Source organism: Procambarus clarkii, chromosome 47 (genome assembly GCF_040958095.1).
Source record: "Procambarus clarkii isolate CNS0578487 chromosome 47, FALCON_Pclarkii_2.0, whole genome shotgun sequence".
NCBI classification, from domain to species: domain Eukaryota; kingdom Metazoa; phylum Arthropoda; class Malacostraca; order Decapoda; family Cambaridae; genus Procambarus; species Procambarus clarkii.
In genome coordinates, this window is record NC_091196.1 from 22,552,843 (window position 1) to 22,573,734 (window position 20,892).

Below are 20,892 nucleotides of genomic sequence, written 5' to 3' on the forward strand. Positions count from 1 at the left end.
AGAGAGTAAGGAGCACAAGACTTAAGTGTATAAATGGATGAAAGAATAACACGGTGATATTCATAGGAAGTCGCTTGGTTGAGCAAGAGCGCCAGCTGGCTAGCGCTCTTCCTCTCCCCTCCCTCCCTCACACAAATACAATCATACTTTAAGTCCAAAGGTTTAAATACACTGGTGTGCACCAAACAATTTAAGCCAGAGCACTAATCCTGTAGTGTTCTTGTACCTAATTTTGATCAAATGTTGATTGGAAATTATTTAAATCAACAACCTGTAGTTTTATTTGGCAGTTCATATTGTATTTTTTCCAAGTCTAAGTCTATTGTAAGACCAGCTTTCTGAAACCAATTAAGATGCTTACAATTATTATGGGTGACTAAAATATCTAAATATTGTGTACAGTTTCCTGCTTGTGATAAGGTGAAATTAAATAGGGCAGAGAAAATAAATATTTAATATATAAAGTTATCAGTTTTGATGTACTCAACACCTAGTGGATAAAAGTGACAACCCTCAGACCAATTCACTATTTCATCAGCTAAATTAAAAAAAAAAAAAAAAAAAAAAAAAAAAAAATACAATTATCAAGCATAACGTAATAAAATGTTTTTTCTGGCAAGGCACATTGTAGCTCTTTGAGGTTTGTGCTGATGCAGCCATGCCTTAAGAAGATGCACTGGGTCTCTTGAGACCCACAGTTACTGGAAGCAAAGACCAGAATCTGGTTATTTCTACATGTACAAGAAGCTTGGGAATTAGAGACCAATGCAAAATCGATAAAATAACCTAACACAAAGTATAAGTGCAACAATTACCATCAGGTAACAAGGCAAATGATTTGTGCTGTAGTGTAAACACCCTTATCGGGATGCGTTCAACCGCCACAAGTGACAATCCAGGGGCCCAATCAGTCTGTTCCCCACTCATGAGCTGCCTAAACAAAACTCCACTACCCCACACCAAAGAAAGGAACTGGGCAGGAAAAGGGTGCTACAAAGTGCCCCACCTAAAAAGATAATTTCTTTCCATTCAATGCTAGATTTCTTGGATGATCCCTTTCAGTAGCCCCTGAGCTAACTGACAATGGCTCTTGGCAGAGGCCTGCATTTTTTTAAAAGAGCTAATCAGTAAGCAGGAAAATGTAGCCAGGGCTTACCAGTGGGAAAATAATAAAGAGGTGGGGCCAATGGCAGAGAGGTACCCCTAGCATACTAAACAAATGCAATACCAGTGGCAAAGCCAAGGAACATTCAGGCAGAGCCATAGAGATCCATCAACTTGATCCATCTACAACAAGCCTCAAGCCAGCCAAAATAGCAGCTAAGCAGCGAGGAATTAGGGCAGGGAGCATGGACAGATTAACAGTTGTCTGAAACCAAAAGGCTTAGGGGGACACCAGAAAATTAACAGCAGGAGACTCAAACATAAGAACCCTAAACCCAGAGTCCATAGTCCTGGAAACTGGCAACCACTTCACCAGGCTAGCTAGACAGCCACCAACATCTGGGATGCAAAGGCAAACCACACACTAGAAGGTGAAGGGACGACGACGTTTTGGTCCGTCCTGGACCATTCTCAAGTCGATTGTGATGAGGAAGTAGAGACAGACAATAAATAGGCAAGAGAGAGCTGAGGAGCAAAGTAAGGTGTAGTAGAGGAGATAGTAATAATAATAAGAGCTGCAGAGGGCCTATTGGCCCATACGAGGCAGCTCCTATTATAACCACCGAATGAGGAGATAGGAATAAGATAGGAATTCTTAAAGTCAGCCAGGACAGAGCCTGGGAAGAGCCAGGGAAGAGCCAGGACAGAGTCTGGGAAGAACCAGGACAGAGCCTGGGAAGAGCCAGGAACAGATCCTGGGAAGACACCTGTTGCAGTCTGATGCTCCAGTTAGGGTGTTTACATGGCTGCAACAATTCTTTACTTTGTTACCTAAGGGTACTTGACAGTGGCTTATTCATTTATGCTTCTGGTGGATCTTTTCTCAGTTTTGGGTTGATTTCAGATCTCCAGCCTCCCTTCACCTCATAGAGAGCCAGGTTCTGGTCCTGGCTTCCAGTAAGCAAGAGTGGATCTCAAGATGCCTGGTGCATCTCCTTAAGGTTTGGCTTGAACAGCACTTAACTCAGGAAGCTATCAAGTGAACCCTTCCAGAAACACACAGCATACAACCTGGTTCTTCTGAAACAGCACAAAGTAAAATGTTAAATTTCTTTGGTAAAGATATTTATTAAAGAAGATTCAAGTTTAAGAATGTGTGCAGTTTCTATTCTGTACTCAAGTTCAAAGACACATCAAATGTTTTTATCTTGAGATCTACATTGTACTACATTAATTTAAATTAAAATAGAGTTTGTGTAACTGTAATGCCAAAACTCATACTTGATCAGCGTATAATATACATTTGTGAAGTTTTCAACCAGTTTTCTAATTGGAAAGTTATAAAGCCATTATAAGCTTATTGCACTACAGAACTTGTTTACCACACTATTACTTTTATGGAATGGGAAAGTATAATAATTATTATTCTTGAGTTAGTGGTGAAGAGATAGGGACAATAAGGTCAAGGAAAATAAAACAGTAATACTAGGGAAGAATGTTACAATCCTCCAAAAGACATGGTCATTCACTATAACTTACACACTAACAAGGACATAAAATCTGCACAATCACACTCCAGCAAAACATCCACAAGGTAACTCCACCACTTCATACTGCTTCTTGTGTGTTTTTATAATTAATCTCTGCTTTCTTACACAATCATCCTGTCAGTTCATTATCCTTTTGGTTCTCCTCCTATCCTCAATTTCAGTCTCTTCCCCATTATATCATTATCCAATTATTCAATAAAACAGATCTCAATTCACTCAATCTTACAATTAACTGACTTGCATTCCATACCTTGCCAAGGAATTTTTGTTACCAACTCAATTTCCCCCAAAACTACACTCTACATTTCGGATTAAGATGTAGTATTCCTCCTATTTCTTTCATGTATGATATATACTTTTAACAGGTCTCGTTTTACAAGGACATTCAACATTTTCTACCCTGTCATCATTCAGTGTGTACAAGGTACATTGTGTATATACTGTACAGCATCTATGTTTAAAATATGGGAATATAGGCTCCCAGCTTAATAACCCACAGCCCTTTACTGAAGGGAATGAGAAAATGATGCATATCGTTACAAAATTTTAAGTACACTATTAGTCTTTACCTTAAATCATACAGCACTCTCATCAACTTGAAGGATGTTGGTTGTAAACGTTTTCTTTATTCGTGAATAAAGACTGAAAGAATTAAGTTCTAACCAAATGACACCAAGCAGATCATTGTTAAACACAATTACCTGAACTGGTGTAAAACTAGGTCTCTGAAACCATATAAAAGCAATCTGGCCAAATCCATGAAACCTGAAAAATAAAAAAAAGTTTGATATACAGGTATTCAAAATTTCCTAGCTTTCTACAAGAGCAAAGCAATACACTCTAAACAACTTCATAAAAGGAGCTAAAAAAGAAGTCACAATGAGATATGATCTCATTATTATTTAAAATAAAATGTAATCCACGAGGCATGAAACCCAATTAGAGGGACCAGTTCCGACAACTGGCCTAAAATGTCAGGGCTGCGATTGTAATTTCTGGTACTTATTCTAAGTGATAATATATACAGTATACTGAATGAACATAAGCAACACAATTTGAAACCTACTATGCAAAGCTCCATAGTATTATTATTATTATTATTATTCTAATGTAATCTTACAGAAATCATTAATTTTAATATATTTTACAATAGAGACCAGTTGAGAACTGAGGATGTATCATGAGTTACATCTGAACACTATGCTGATGATTTGAAATAATTTACAAATACAAATGTGTATTAATTTACAAATGCAGTGTGTAAGGGGGAAAGGTGCAGGTTAATAAAAAGTCTCACTGAATGAACATGAGAAAGTTATTTCTAGACATTATACTTGGATATTCCTTGAGCACCCCAGCTACCTGAAATGATAGTACAGTACATATAGTAACTATCTGGGCAAAAGTACCAATATGTGGTGATGGACCACCAGTAAACCACTTTTTATAATTTTATTTTTTTAGAGTCTGGAAAAATAAAGCTTAAAAACAAATTTAATAATAACTAGGCCTAATATAGGACCTGGGGACCTGGTTGTGGCTCACTGCTTGTTAAGAATCTGTCTAAAGACACTTGTTTTTACTTACATATTAACACTAGCCTGTAGTGAGACATCACATTGTCATTAAAAAGGTTAATGCAACGGCCTGCTCAGTTTTATCTGGGTAATGTTTTCAACAAAACTTTGCAGTTCTTCCCATACTTCACACATTTCCTTAATGAGGAAGGGATATCCTCTACTGCCTCTATTCACAACTATTTTCTTAGGTTGAACCTTACCACTAACTTTCTTGGGACCCATGGCATGATATATAATAATTACTTTTATGTTAAAACCAAAGAAGCAGAAAAAAATTACATTTCTTTACAAAGAATTCAAGTGCAATCATCACTAAGTGGGAGACACTGATAAACTGGAGCACGGTCGCCCGTGCCACCAGGAACCATGCGCTCGGTCGACCCATATGTGTATCAACAAAGTCGTAAGGCGAGGCAAAGTTTGTAATCCGATTCAAATTTTCCAAAGAAATCGAGTTCCTAACCCAAAATATTTTTTAAAGAGGGACATTTGCTAACTGAGGTTCCACTGTATATTTGTGTGTGTGGGAAGAGTGGGGTGACAAATTATCCCGAAACTGTTAGAAAGACGAAACCATTTAAATATACAGAGCAAATTAGATAAAACAAAAATATATATTCTTTAACTCACCTGGCTTTGCACACTGTAGGTATAGGTGTAATAGTATTGTGATGGCAGTCATCTGGAAGAATGAAGTGTTGTTCAGTAATGGCAGAAACTGGAGTATTACTCATGGTAGGCTCCATACTCATCAGGACAGAAAGACTTCTTTGGTCTTCTCTGGAAGGACTTACTGGGTATTTTAACAGAATTTTAACAGAGATTTTGTTTGCATGAACATTGACATCACCTGTTACCTAAAAAAAAAAAAAAAAAAAAAAAAAAAAAAAAAAAGAAAGATGATAATGTATATATTAGTATTGCATGTTTAAAATAGTTACAATGTAAAAATAAAGCCACCTTCCAACTTTTTACAGGGAATATAATCTATGCATTTACAATACTTTAAGTAATTACACAACTTTATTCCAAAACATACTGTAAATTGGTTGGCATCGGCTAGTCATTAACAAAACTACTGTGAAGAGTTAAATTGGTTCAGTCTCCCACTGGTGGGTTTTCTTTGATTATTCTCCCACTACAGTGTAAACTAGTGACCCTATTGTCTCGACACTGACAGTGTCATTACAATTAATGATGATTCCCACTCTATGATTTTTTCTGTTCTACCTAATGTTTGCTGAAGCAATCCTCATTTTTATGATAAATTCTTTCTGAATCCAAGCATGAGGCAATATTAATTATATAACAACCATTTAAGTACTGATATTTAATGAACATTTTAAGTTTTCTTCAATGTAGAGGCAACTGAATTGTCTGAGAACGGTTCTGAATGAACCTGCTATGTCAAGAAAGAATAAGACATCAGTCATATAGAGATATGGACAGAGACGGGATAAGACTGATTTTTTTGTAGGAAGGGGGATGGGAGGAGGAAGAGAAGAAAAGGAGGGAAGGGATTTGAGGAAGGAAGGTAAGAACAGGAAGACATGGAAGTAAGAAAAGGAACAGAATGATGGAGGAATGAGAAGGGAGACAGAGAAAACAAGAGGTTTGAAAATGTTTACCTTGTGTCCATGTATTTCATATTCATCTTTAAATCTAAAGAGAATTATCTCAAGACCATGTGATCCATAAGAGCCTTGGAATAGTCCTGGTGTTATTATCTGGGATGGAAAGGAGCCATCTTTTGCCTTCAAATCATCCGGTATATCATAAGGCGTCGGCAAAATCAGTGGCTTATAAACCAAACCATTTCTGTTGGAACAAGTGATTAATTTAATACACCAAAATACAAGTAAATTTAACACATGAAGCATATCTTACAAATCAATAAAGAGCATATTACAGTACTGAATGTATAACTGAACACAAATACAGTAGTTAAATATCAGGCTACGAACTATTATGAGAAATATGTAAATTACATAAATAGGTGTTGCGACTTGATGTTTAGAATTTATAAGGATTAATTATAGTGACTTGAGAACTAATAAAGATCATGAGATTTCTTTAAAGTGCTGAAATGAACTATACAAATAAAGTATTAGTGACTTTAGAATGAAGTACTGTATTAGCATTAAGTATAACGTACAGTATAAGTATTAGGATGATTTATTTCAATGAAATATTACAATGAAAGTGTTAAGCCTGTACTAGAATGAATTATTAGGATGATGTATTGAAATGAAGTACAGTACTGTATTAAACTTTATAAGAAGAAAGTTATAGTCCCAAACAAAAACCTTGCTTAAAGATAATAGCATTGAATATAATGAAACATCTCTTTCTGGGTCTTTGGTGGCTTCCTGTTGCTAGCAACATGGATAGCTCCACCCAATTTGAATTACACTAGGGTTTTGCAAGCTACCTTAACCCTGAGGCTAAAACCTGGCCTCATCTACAGAGATGCAAAGAGCTGAGGATACGAGATCCCTCAGACCAAGATTGACCTCCAGAAAGGTAGAGTGATACAAAATTAACAGCAGCAAGGTAAATAAAACAGAAAATGAGACCCCCCAAAAAAAACATTAAGTGGCAGCACCACCAGCAACTGGCTCACCTTAGAGAAGCCATTAGTCATTGAGGAAGGAAAGGCTAAAACTAACTCCCCTGAAAGGAAAAGAGTGAGTTCAAAAAGCCACAGAAGACCCACCAGAAAGAGGTGTTTCATTACATTCAAAGCTGGTTTTCTGGTAGGGTTCCTACATTGGTTCCATGTTGCTATCTCACCACTGAGAGCAAAACAAAAAGAGGAACTCACCTGGAGCAGAGAAGAGTAAAAGCCCTGTATCCCCCAGGATAACTCTACCCAATGCCACACAAGCTCAGAATGATCCCAGAACACAGACCAGGTAACAAGTCACCAGGACCTTTGGACCAACAAAATCCCCCCGAGCCTCAACTCGGTTCAGGACACATTAAAGAACATACTGGACAGAGCTGTAAACTTGTGAACATCATGGGCCTGAGGGACCATGGACACTGGATCTTCACAAAGTATCACCTCACACACCATGAGTGGCAAGGAGGTGATAAACTTTTGCAGCTGGACACAACAAATGATGCACCCCTGGCTGAACAAACCAAGGCTGCACACTAAGAGAATGACCACCAGGATGAAAAAAAAATGGAAACCCTGCTTCTGAAGGCAAGCATGAAACTAGCTCCCCAACCCTACAGCCGAAAGCAAGGACCAACAAGAACATATCCTAATAAAAACGATCCTGAACTGTAGGGGCAATCAAGAACCTAAGAAGAAATCAAAACCGTATGCTGAAGGAGTGAGGTAACTATCAGGGGGAAAATGCCAAGCCATTACGACTATATAGCACTTGGAAGGGGTCAGGATAAGGATTTTGGGATGGGATGGGTGGGAAAAGGAATGGTGCCTAACCACTTGGACGGTCAGGGATTGAACGGCGTCCTGTATGAAGTGAAAACCTGCAGAAAACCGAGTTCGAGCAACAGGCCCAAAAGGCTTGGAAATCATAGCTGGACAGTCCACAAGGAAGCCAAGAGGAGACTCTTGCTGTAGAAGATTTCCAGCCTAGAAAGAGCCCGGAGATAGAGGAACTCCCACCGACTCCAGTCCAGCCAAAAGGTATCCAGTGCAAAAGTCTCATGATCAGAGAACAAAGCCAAATAACAGGGAGACTGCAAGTTCCATGTCGACCTGAAGAGGTCTACCTAGAAGCAACCAAACGTGTCACAAATCTAACAGAGGGTTATGTCATCAGTGATCCACTCCATGGCAATGGGAAAGAAATGCGAGAGACCATCCACCTTTACACTGAGTATGCCCCAAAAGTGAATTGTATCAAAGACAAAAGACAGGATGATGGAAACACCAGTGAGCGCCTAAGGATGTTTGCCCAAAACTCATGCAGTTTGGGGTTGAAGTTTCTCCAAGTCCATGTAACAAGTGAGGCATGCTCATGAAGCAAATACTGTACTAAAGATTTGAACAATACAGTACACAAGCAAATGGGCTTCCATACAGCAAAGAACAAAGGATGACCAACACTAATCTGGAAAAATAAATCTGGGACATGAAGGTTTAGGAGTGGCTCTAAGAGCAGTTAACTATAGCTGACAGCAGGCAATTAACTAAGAGGAACTTACTGGATGGAGCTGGTAGGTTCCCGGAGCTGCCACCTGGTGGTAGGCAGTTGCTACTAGTGGGTGAACAACCAAACTACTGGGATGGATTGTTTCCCAAGTTTGTTTTCCCAACATTTGCCTTACAGTTGTCCATTTTGATTCTCTCTACCTTTCTGTTGACTGTTTCTTGTAAGGATGATCAGATATCCCCTACTCTCTATGCATCTTTGAGGGGGGGCCTGGTTTGACTCAATAGGCATTGAGGTATCCAGAGCGGCTAGCAACTGAGAGCCACTATTGTGCTACATACTCACCCAATCACTTCATTTAAGAAAGTCAAATAAATGTGCCTCGGTTCAAGATGAAAGTCCACTGAATCAAATCCAGATTGATCCCTAATTTCTGTTATATGTTTTTCAGAGCTGGAACAATGCTGAGTCACAATCCCCTTCCTCTGGAGAAAAACAATTACAGTATACATTGTATGTTCTCAAAACATTTGAAATGAAATGAAACGTTCTTTTCTGAGTACAGTAGTTCCTTGGTAGTTTTCCTAACCATATACTGAGGGCCCAACCAGGCAAAGGCAAAACTGTCAGTTTCTGCATAACTTAGCCCCAGAAAGACAAGCAACTTTACAAATTGTCCTGTCTCAATAATAACAAGGCAGGAAGCTCATGGGAAGCTCATACCTCATTGATGCAACCACTAGCTATGACACACACACCTTTCAAACTAGTCAACACTAACTACAAATGACTATGAGTAACATAAAAATCTGCAAGATTCCCTGTTAAAATAGTGAACGTAGATGCCACCATGTGGCAGCCCAATTAAAGCCTAGGCTCTACAAAGTTGGCTATCTCATCCTGAGGACTGCATACTCTAATTTCAAGTATAATGGGGATTAAAGAATGGAAACAATGGGTCACCAAAACATTGCTCTGAACTGAAAGGGATGTTTCATTTTACCTGACTGATGCTCTGTATTTGATTTAGGTCTTTCTTGGCCCTCGGTGGCTTTTCCCTTAATTCAATCAGCTCTTAGAGTAGCTACATCCATACTACAAACAAAAGAAGCATGATCACTGGTATTTACAGAGGCTCTACTAGCTATTTAACTATAAATAGACAAAAATAAAATAGAAGAAAAGCCTCAAATGACAAGGAGCACTGGAAAGACGGGGCAGCACGAGCGTAACTCTCATCCTGTAACTACACTTTAGGTAATTACACATGGTATAAATTTATAAATATTATTAACTGAATTTGAATTTAATAACATTTCATTGCTACTACTGTATATTTAAGTAGCAGTGCTTGCATTGGTTAAGGAAGAGGCAATATCTACTCCACAAAAATAAGTAACACTGATCAGTTAATGACAGAGTAGTGGTTACTTTTGTATACAATGTTGGCACTTTAAAGACTCTTTTTTACAAGAGCCAGTATATGCTTTCTTTTATTTTGCCTGCTTCTCAAAGACATTACTGTAATGTACATAACAATATTTTTAGCTATAGTATTGAAGAGATATCTTGTATTTTCCAAAATTAATCAAAAGAATGAAGAGCTTCCATGCCTGCACATGAAAAATACTACATGTAAGTGTGCACGAGTGCCTGAGTGGCACCTCGGGTGGGTCACACTGACAATAGTGTCTCCTCTACTGGATAAAGTTTTCTTCATAAGATGACAGATTTTGTTATGTTTTTGATGGTTATTAATTATCAGTTTCATGATCATCACAGAAATTGGGCTTTATGATTTAATGATTGAGAGATATTAGACAAGTTATTGTACTGTATATCAAAGTCAAATTATCAAGTAAAATCATATTACTGTAGATACATATCAGTCAACAACAACACTTTATATTTCATCATCAAGGACTGTAGTGCATTCATCATCTTTTACCAACCTTATCAATTTCCAAAGTGCAGTTGTGTGGATATATGTTGGGAATACACACACATTTGGGAGGTTCTTCATTGCCAATAATGGTAAAAATGATGGACTCTTTCAGTGGGTTGAATACATTTTGTTCCAGTGAAGATTCCCACTGTACACCCTCAATTGAACCAGCTTTGTACTGTGAAAAAAGAAAAATATTTTACCAAAATATTTCATATCAGGAGCAAGTACAGTATATTTTAACATGTACAATTTTTCCATCCCAATAACACTGTAGGAAAACATTTTATCTACTGTAAATCATTCAAGTAATTGTACAAGGATTTGGGTATGTATGGGTAAATGTAAGTTTTTGGTTTTGGTCATATTTTGCTATGAAAATTTGTATTTCTAATTTAAATTATGTGTAATCATGGTCTGTTTTTATTACCAATAATACTATAGGAAATATCTATCCAAATTATAAACATACATGTAATTATACGAAGATTTAGGCATCTTTTGGTAAATGTACATATGTTGTTTTTGGTCATATTTAGTTATAAAATTAGTATACCTGCATTTCCAATATCAATAATGTGTAATCATGTTCAACTTTTCATACAAGTAATAGTGGAGAAAATATTTTATCTATTTGTATTATATTAATACTGTATAAAAATAAAAGTGAAGGAAACACCCAGTATGTGTGTGTAACTTTTCAATTTTTTCTATCCTATCTCCAAATTGAGTAGCCTCTTGGGAATACGACCTCATTTAAAATATCAACTTCAAGTTTTGTCTCTGTGAAAGCAAACATGTCTGGCATCTGCAGCTGTATTATATCATTTAGCTCTAGTAGTTTTTATCTCACTCCATCTATGTTAGTGTATACAATTTTCAGGAACATTTTCCCTCTCCTCTTGTTTGTTACTTATCCTTTCTCAAGTGATTTTGTTAGTTTGCCTTTTTGTACCATTTCACAGGCTTGTACCCTATCAACTTGTAGGAAAAAGAATTGATTTTTTCTTCGTTCTTGCTTTCATTCAGACTTTTGCTTCTACGAGGTACAGTTTAAGCTTCTCTGTCTTCCTTTGAAAGATCTCGTCTCAATGACCATAATTTCTCTTCCTCATCACTTTGTCATTTCTTAATGTTCTTGAAAACTTCTTCAATCTGTTTAGCACCATTTAGGATGAACCTCAAGGGTTGATCGTTCCCTTTTTCATACCTGCTACTTCTCCTATAGTCACAGACATTATCTTTGGTGGTAAAACCTTCCACTAACCCAACAATTTTATCTAATACTTTTGCTTTTTCTGTGGCTCTTTCTGACCTAGATGTTATCTTCTTTTCTTTGCAACCAAAAATTGTTAGGGACTTACTTCAATCAACTGTTTTGCACCAGTTTTTGTTTGTGCAAACAAAACAACTGTTTTGTTTGATATCAGTTCCTTTCTGACTTCCAGTTTAATGTCTGTTTTTTATATTGCTACAGTTTCTGGCTTCCTTTACCGTTTCCTTGATTATTTCCTTCAACTAAATGGCTCCTGGAACTGAAAGACAAGAGCTATAAGGAGAGGTTTGAGGCATTAAATATTCAAAAATTAGAAGATAGAAGAAAGAGAGAAAGAGGCAATATGATCACTATGTATAAAATAGTAACAGGAATCAACAAAATTGATAGGGAAGAATTAGAGACACCTGGAACTTCAAGAACAAGAGGTCATATGCAGACGATGAGTCACAATAACATGGTTGAAGAAATGATGAAATGAATAATAACAGAATGAGGGGGCATGGATGGAAACTGGAAACTCAGATGAGTCACAGAGATGTTAGGAAGTTTTCTTTTAGCGTGAGAGTAGTGGAAAAATGAAATGCACTTGGGGAACAGGTTATGGAAGCAAACTCTATTCATACTTTTAAAATTAGGTATGATAGGGAAATGGGACAGGAGTCATTGCTGTAAACAACCGATAGCTGGAAAGGCGGGATCCAAGAGTCAATGCTCGATCCTGCAAGCACAAATAGGCGAGTACAAATAGGCGAGTACACACACACACACACGCTTCATGTCCCTAACTATGGGAATTAATAATTCAAAAATGTTTAAAACGATATTCAAATTCTTTTCAAATATAAGGAAAAAGAAATCACTTAAACAGATTTAGCATGGTATGAACTAAAGATACAGTACATACCCTAATTTCCACAAGTCCACCACAAGGAACAACTTGAGACTGATATACTCCCAGAATACATCCATACTTGTGCAACACTGAAAGAAAAGAAATGTCATGATTACATGATTACTAAACTTTTAGAAGTACTTCATATTATATTTTCTTGAGATTATATTTTCAAATAAAACAAGTATACCAAGCAAAGATAATCTTTGTTCACAATAACCTTATAGCTGTTTATGAACATAGCTATCCAGATGACAAAACATACACCTGTGCTCCTGAACATTTCCCTGTTAGTCATCTTGAGACTATTCACAATATGAGATACTTCCAAAACCAACTTTGAATTAGATGAACCCAAGGAGATCAATGATTCTGACTGCACTGTTCCTATTTTCACAACTATTAAAATTTCATACAGAATGTCAAATAACAAAATGATACACAGTCTTTAAAAATCACATTATGAACTGTATCATCATTGTGTAGTTTTCCAAACATCGTAAATGTAAAATGTAAATAATTTATATTCTATAAATGACAAATCCCAGGAAGGGAACAAGACGCACAGAGACCATGTTACCATGTTCAAAGGGTCCAAGCCAAATGCTTGCTCTCTGTGAGCTCCCAGGCCAGTTTCACTGATACCCGCCATGTTGAGGGCAATACCAAAGGCACTAGAGTATTCTCCTCTCCTTTCTAGAGGATAAGATAGAATAGTCCAGGAAATAGGTGGGATCACGCATGGTCGATTCCATGCGGGTTGTGGAACCCTCAATGTTGACATCTCCATCGTCATCGTCTATGTTGTCAACAGCAGGTACCTTTTGGGACTGTTCTAGAATTTGGTAATAAACTTAGTTTATGTTTACTAATAGTCCACACTACAGGGTTTATTGAGTATATCAATTGCATGGCAGGTCTCTATAACCATTTGTTTTCCTTGAAGGTGAAAAAGTGTCCATGTGTTTCTTTTTTTCACTAAAAAATCACTAAAAGCAAATTAATCCAAATAACTCTATGGATTTTTATAAGTGCAAAATAATATTAGTTATACTTACAGTTTGTATAAAGCTTTCGATATGAAACTATGGGGCCAAGATCAGGTTGAGCAATGCTGAAATCTGCAACAAATGTAAATATATATTTAAGTATGCATAAAAATCACTACACTGCAGATGACCTGACTCAATTGAGGCTATGGACAGGGGACCAAGGAAACTGGATCAAGAAATAATGCAACCACTAGAGCAGACTGGGTTGAGCTCAAGGAAGCGATAAACAGCCACAAATGAGCACAACAAATGAAGCACTTCCCTGCCAAACAAACCAAGAAACAAGACCCAAAGGTCTTGTTTCTAGAAGCTAACCATCTAGAAGCACTCTAGAAGCTAACCATCTTATTCTTAGGCAGAAAAGAAGGAAGCTGCAGATGAAGAAACTGCCTACCAGGGCTGAAAGCAAAAGCATCACTCAATCCGGAGATCATGACAGTGCAAGACGAGACTGAGCAGGCCAGAGATGAAAAACTACACAAGACAACGTACAAAACTGCCAAGGTAGTAATGATGCTTAAAACCAACAAGAGCAGCTGTACCAAGCTGCTACCAAGCTTTACCAAGCTCAAAATAAGAGGTGACAGTACTGTATTTGGCTTAAGATATTGATGAAACGACCAAGACAAAAAGAACAGAATCGACGAAACAGAGGACAACTGACGAAAAAGTGTGCCAAAAAACAACAAACTGTCAATGCAACAAAAGATACAACAGCCACCTACACACCTCATATATGGCAATAGACCAAAGTTAGAAAAACCATGCACAAAGAACTGAGAAAAACCTGAAACCAGCAAGGAAGGTCTCTGGACCAATCAGCTTAAAGAGGTGGAGCTGCTGAAAGATGCACAGGTTCGGATACCTTGATAAACAAGCGAGGCCCTACCCTGAGTAAACAGCCCCAAAGCAGCTGGTACAAAACTCTGTTGTGAAAGGACCCAATTGAATGGACTGAACAGAATCAGATGAAAAAAAAAGGTCTGAGGATGCCTAGAATATATAGTGGAATTTTAGCTCAAAAGAAAAACATTGATTTTCACATTCAGCACCAAAGGTTTGCGGAATGAAAGAGTAAAATGAGAGAGCAAGTCTATGAGAAGGGGCAGTACAGAGTGGAAATGTCCCCATACATGAAACTACTGAGGTGTTTGGATAAGTTTGGGTTTGAATTCTGTTGCTGTTTTCAGAAATATAAAGCAATATTTTATTGTAATTAAATATCACAGATACAAAATGAAAATACTGTATGCTGAAATATGTATAGTGTATATGAAAATAAATTTTATTCTAATACAATTGTTATCTTGCTATAAAGTACTATACATACTTGGGGAATTGGTGCACTGTACAATTTTTTTTTCAAATTCACAACTTATAATCAGATTTTCTTAAGTGATAATGAGTTAGCTGAAACTTTTTTGCTATAATTCTACATGATTGCTTTAATCTCACATATACAGCAATTACAAGACATGGACACCATGAAATAAAATTGTACAAGAGATTAAGTGACTTTAGAAGCAAGTTACAAGTGAGAAGTAAATAAGATTGATACTGTATACAAAACATATACAGGTATAGTAAACATTAAAAATATTACCTTTCCAGCACAAGTCTTTCCAAAGAAGGTCATAAGCTGTCAACTGATAGAAGAGCTGACACGTTGAGCTAAGAGCCACTAAATCTCGGGCTTTGCACCATCGTAAAATATAAACCAACACAATCTCTGGCAGCTCAGCAAGACCACAAGCTGCCATTGTCACCAACTTATTTGCTGAAGTCTATTTGCAGAAATATTCTATTGTCTCCATAAAATAACTGTATATAAAGAAAAAAAAGAAAAAGATTACATTGTAATTATCATTGTAATACTGTATTACAGTACTGTACTTTGTTACCCCACATGCTCTCTCATCTCGTATGTGGTATAGTATAGTAATGGCTTTATCAAGTAAAATTTATTATAAATTTGATTATGATTCTATACCAAGTTCTATACCTGAGAGCCACATTTTAGTGACCTCAATGAGGACAGGAAGCCAGTGGCTTGTCAAAAGTCATTCATTTGAATCATTTGCCCTGATGATTTTTCCAGTTGGATTTTAAAATTGAGCAGAGTTTTAGCATTTACAATGTCTAAACAAAACATTTACAGTCATCTAAACAAGTGTGCTGCACTAGGCTGTATAGATAAACAATTATGCAGCTCGAATTGTAGCGAGAGTTTTATCCATCATCCAAATAGCATCCAAAACAACATCCATGCAGTACTTTATTAAGTACTGCATGGACCTGTATCCTAATAATACAGTGCACTTTGGAATGAATAATGTAAATTCACAATCCTTCAATTACACAAAAATGTATTATTTAGTCATTTTATTAATTATTCCAAAAAGCACTGCTATTTTCCTGGTACTGTATTGTCCACATGTGAATACAATCTTTCACTTATTTTATCCTATAAAATTCATAAACCTTTCCTATAATTGAAAAATACCCTAGAGCTATTTGTAAAAGAAATTAAACATTAATTGTGTTACCTTTACAATAACTGAAATCAGCATAAAGGTATACTGTACTTTACTGTACTGTTTTGCAGGTTTCTTATTACAGTATTATTAATTTATTGTCATAACCATAATTATTAATCTGCAATTTTTGGCCCAAAATGTAGCATTAACACAGGTTTTATTTGTTCAAAAATATATTGTTTTATACTATAAAATAAGACAAACAACTTTGAGCTTGAACATAAAATGCAAACTTTCAAATACCATATGGAATCATTATCCATTTATTTATTTATTTATATACAAGAAGGTACACTGGGTTTGTGAGAATACATAGCATGGTACAGTAATTGCACTCTTGTAAAGCCACTAGTACGCGCTGCGTTTCGGGCAGAAACGCTTATTACCATGACATCTGTTCATCTATTACCATGTCATTATCCATGACATCTATAAGTGTACTGTACAACAATTGGGCTCAATTTTATTTATTTATTTATTTATATACAAGAAGGTACATTGGGGATTAACAGAGAACATAGAAATTGAGTTGATTTTACATTCTTGTAGAGCCACTAGCATGCATAGCGTTTCGGGCAAGAAAATTTTGACTTGCCATTGGGAATCCCAGGTTTGAATCCCAGGCAGGAAAGAAATGGTTGGGCATGTTTCCTTTTACCTAATGGACCTGTTCACCTAGCAGTAAATAGGTACCCATGAGTTACTCAACTGTTGTGGGATTGCATCCTGGGGAAGGTCAGTAATTTGGGAGGGACCTTGAAGTCTAACATAGACTGCCTATTCCCCACAAAATAAATTATTTTAAATTAGTTCAATTAGATTATCAAGTCTTCATGTGAAAACTTATGTGCCTGCCACAATTATATATTAAGATGCCTTCCAATATTGTTGCCATGAATTCTGTGTTATTAGGCAGGATAGATCTAACAATTACTTCGCTCCCTCATTGGGTATTCAGTAACTGAATACACACAGTAGCAGTACACACTGTCTTTAAGCAATACTGGGTAACAGATTCATTAATAACTTTGGGTCTGTGGGAATTTCTACAGATCTTGAGTACCGAGTAGGGCACGCTTGTGTTAATTCTGGCTTTCAAGTCAATGATATGCTCTAAATACGAGAGCCAATTAAGACTTAGGTGCAGGTCACAATTGTTTGTGAGCATGTTTTTGCAGCTGTTATAAGTGTTCAATTAGTACTCTCATTACTGTGCACTCTGAACCCAAAAATACATGGCCATATAATTATTTTAACAATTACAGTAATTATATTTTTAAATTATATTTTATTACTGTACATTTTAATTATAATATCATATGTATGGGGCCCATATAAATACAATACGTAATGAATCTGTACGCTAGTAAAATTCAGTCGACAATGAAGTGGTCCCTAACACCAAGGTAAAACATGGTCATTATCAGAAGAAAGTGGTAAGTCAGTGCGACTAAATAGGCACTAAGATTAAGTATGAAGCTACTACAGTAATAAATATTCTCACAGCTCCACCAGCCATATTACCTAGTGGCAAATTGTTTTTATTGGGGAAAGCTGCTGAAATTCTAGAAGAAATTGTTAGAAACCCCAAGAATTTGAAAGACCATTTTGACATCTGTTTATTAAGTGCTGTAATACCCTACTGTGGTAAGAATGTTGTGCATATATATTATATGGATAGCAGATACTACTGTAGTTTACTACAAGTAGTAAACTACAGTAGTAGTTTTCAACTTGATTTGTTTCTAGCATAACCATGCACAGAACAGCAGAAAGTTTGTCCCGTATAACTCACTGTGTCAGGGGACAGGCAGCCATTCTATATATGAATATACGTTAGACTTATCTCAATGTTCCCATCCCCCAGGGTGCTACCCCACAACAAGCTGACTCACTCCTGGGGTACCTATTTACTGCTAGGCTGACAAGGGCATTAGGTGGTGATAGGAAATGCACCCAACCATTTCTGTCCTGCCAGGGATTCGAACTCTGAATTCACGATTGAATTGAACAGTTTCATACAATGTAATGATTGATGCACAGAATTATGCAGTGAATGGAATGTGCTCATGGTTAAGGCTATTCGTATTCAAAGGACTGTTAGTTATACTGCAGTCCACTATAAATTTTTCCATCCCTGGGTTATTTCTTTTTTAGTAAATTATTTGCTTGAAAATCCCTAAAATAATATCTGTGATCAAAGCTAGTATAGCTGTTGTTGTTGTTTTAGATTCAGCTACATGGAACAAAAGTTCCAAGTAGCACGGGCTATGGTGAACCCATAGTGGATTTACCTGGCACAGGAGTGGGGCTGTAACTGGGTAGTATAGCATACTGACATATCACTGGGGTATTGTTAAGTCAAAAACTTACCTTTTAACAAAGCACACTTTTCAATAGCCAAAACCCCATATACTCTGCATTGTTAGGAAGGCTGGCTTAAGTTTAGCAAATACCTTGCAGTGTATTTTTTTACCTCTTAACCTGACTGACCAAGTGAAGCACATCACACATCAGTGTCAGAGTAGTTAACAGGTGTAATGCATTAGGCAGTGATGTGGTGGAGGCTGACTCCATACACAGTTTCAAATGTAGATATGATACAGCCCAGTAGGCACAGGAATCTGCACACCAGTTGATTGACAGTTGAGAGGCGGGACCAAAGAGCCAAAGCTCAACCTCCGGAACCACAACTAGGCGAGTATACAATACACAACATTCATTCACTGTCTAGTAATTTGTGCCTTGCGATAGACGTTTATAAAATGATAAAACTTCACGAATCTTTCCTTCCTGGTAATTAAAATCTGTACCTTTCGGCAATAACTGGCAGCCAAGTAGCCCCGGGAAGAGCACACAACATATTGTCCTTGACTTAATCAGGAACCCGAGGAATCCTCAGCTTGGTATATATTAATATTGTTGATTTAGGGCGCCATAACGACACAAGTGCTGGATGTGCACCAGCGTTATAAAGCCTTGCAGCTACAAATTGAATGTTGGTGAAACACTATTATATTTTGCAACAGATAAACAGTTGGGCAGGTACTGGGCGTCCCGTGAGAGGGTGAGCACTGGACACCCGATCCCCATACGCTAAGAAGTGGCAGGCGCCCCTGTGAACTCTGGGAAGCTGTACCCTAACAGCAGAATCGTGATGGGACCCTCAACCAATAGCTGCGCAAAAATACAGTAATTGTCATTAAATAACCTCCTGGCAGGGTAGGACTCAAAAATTACCACGGGTTAACCACAATCCAGGCTGCGGTAACAGAACTGCGACAAGCCGCCGGCTTCCTGTCCTCGTCGAGGCCACTAGTGTTAGTGGCTCTCAGGTAAATTCTGAACTCCAAATTGTGGACCGACAAGGAGCCCACCATGCCCCCCGACGGACCCACACCCAACAGAGACCACCAGGTTGCCAAAGTCAAGGCAAAAACATGGCCCCGCCTAAACTCTTACCCAAATGGGCAGAAACACATCCCAGTACCCTCCGGCCAGGCAAGAGCCAAATGCCCACCACCGCCTCGGGCCGTGGTGGGCGGCAGGGTCGCCAGATCCAAATTGCGGAAAGTAGCGAGCTGACGGTCTAAAAGTAACGAATTTGTAATAAAAGTAGCCCAATTTTTTTTTGAGTGAATGATGCGGGTTTCAAAGCAATATATTTTGATATATAGAGTACACTACACGATGTTAATTTTTTATTAATATTATTTCTGCACATACACACACACATACTGTATATTATATATATATATATATATATATATATATATATATATATATATATATATATATATATATATATATATATATATATATATATATATATATATATATATATATATATATGTCGTACCTAGTAGCCAGAACGCACTTCTCAGCCTACTATGCAAGGCCCGATTTGCCTAATAAGCCAAGTTTTCATGAATTAATTGTTTTTCGACTACCTAACCTAACCTAACTTTTTCGACTACCTAACCTAACCTAACCTATAGAGATAGGTTAGGTTAGGTTAGGTAGGGTTGGTTAGGTTTGGTCACATATCTACTTTAATTTAAACTCCAATAAAAAAAATTGACCTCATACATAATGTAATGGGTAGCTTTATCATTTCATAAAAAAAAATTAGACAAAATATATTAATTCAGGAAAACTTGGCTTATTAGGCAAATCGGGCCTTGCATAGTAGGCCGAGAAGTGCATTCTGGCTACTAGGTACGACATATATATATATATATATATATATATATATATATATATATATATATATATATATATATATATATATATATATATATATATATATATATATGTCGTACCTAGTAGCCAGAACTCACTTCTCAGCCTACTATTCAAGGCCCGATTTGCCTAATAAGCCAAGTTTTCCTGAATTAATATATTTACTATAATGTTTTTCTTATGAAATGATAAAGCTACCCTTTTCTCTATGTATGAGGTCAATTTTTTTTTATTGGAGTTAAAATTAACGTAGATATATGACCGAACCTAACCAACCCTACCTAACCTAACCTAACCTATATTTATAGGTAAGGTTAGGTTAGGTAGCCCAAAAAGCTAGGTTAGGTTAGGTTAGGTAGGTTAGGTAGACGAAAAAACATTAATTCATGAAAACTTGGCTTATTAGGCAAATCGGGCCTTGAATAGTAGGCTGAGAAGTGCGTTCTGGCTATTAGGTACGACATATATATATATATATATATATATATATATATATATATATATGTCGTACCTAATAGCCAGAACGCACTTCTGAGCCTACTATGCAAGGCCCGATTTGCCTAATAAGCCAAGTTTTC

The 20,892-nt window shown here is 36.9% G+C and overlaps 1 protein-coding gene across 7 annotated transcripts; it reads right to left on the minus strand.

Moving 5' to 3' along the window:
* Positions 1-438: 438 nt before the first annotated feature.
* On the minus strand, positions 439-19,668 carry LOC123762904 (F-box only protein 31). 7 transcript variants are annotated; one of them, XM_069302107.1, is made up of 10 exons: positions 19,535-19,668; positions 15,139-15,356; positions 13,542-13,604; positions 12,496-12,572; positions 10,320-10,490; positions 8,713-8,852; positions 5,863-6,052; positions 4,865-5,091; positions 3,224-3,419; positions 439-2,184 (listed from the first exon to the last, which is right to left on the minus strand). In XM_069302107.1, the coding sequence occupies exons 2-9, from the start codon at positions 15,293-15,295 to the stop codon at positions 3,230-3,232; spliced, it is 1,215 nt and encodes a 404-aa protein (XP_069158208.1). In that variant the 5' UTR covers positions 15,296-15,356; positions 19,535-19,668; the 3' UTR covers positions 439-2,184; positions 3,224-3,229. The 7 variants fall into 7 exon arrangements, with proteins under 7 accessions (XP_069158208.1, XP_045605624.2, XP_045605625.2 ...); XM_045749668.2 differs by having other exon boundaries at positions 439-3,419; positions 19,535-19,667; XM_045749669.2 differs by lacking the exon at positions 19,535-19,668 and adding an exon at positions 19,313-19,509 and having other exon boundaries at positions 439-3,419.
* Positions 19,669-20,892: the final 1,224 nt, after the last annotated feature.

Coding starts and splice junctions, on each gene's coding strand:
- LOC123762904 (XM_069302107.1), bottom strand. CDS start 15,295: ATGGCAGCTTGTGGTCTTGCTGAGCTGCCAGAGATTGTGTTGGTTTAT. Junction 12,573..13,541: donor TCGAAAGCTTTATACAAACT/GTAAGTATAACT, acceptor CTTTTCTTTCAG/TGTTGCACAAGTATGGATGT. Junction 6,053..8,712: donor TTCTTAAATGAAGTGATTGG/GTGAGTATGTAG, acceptor TTGTTCCAACAG/AAATGGTTTGGTTTATAAGC.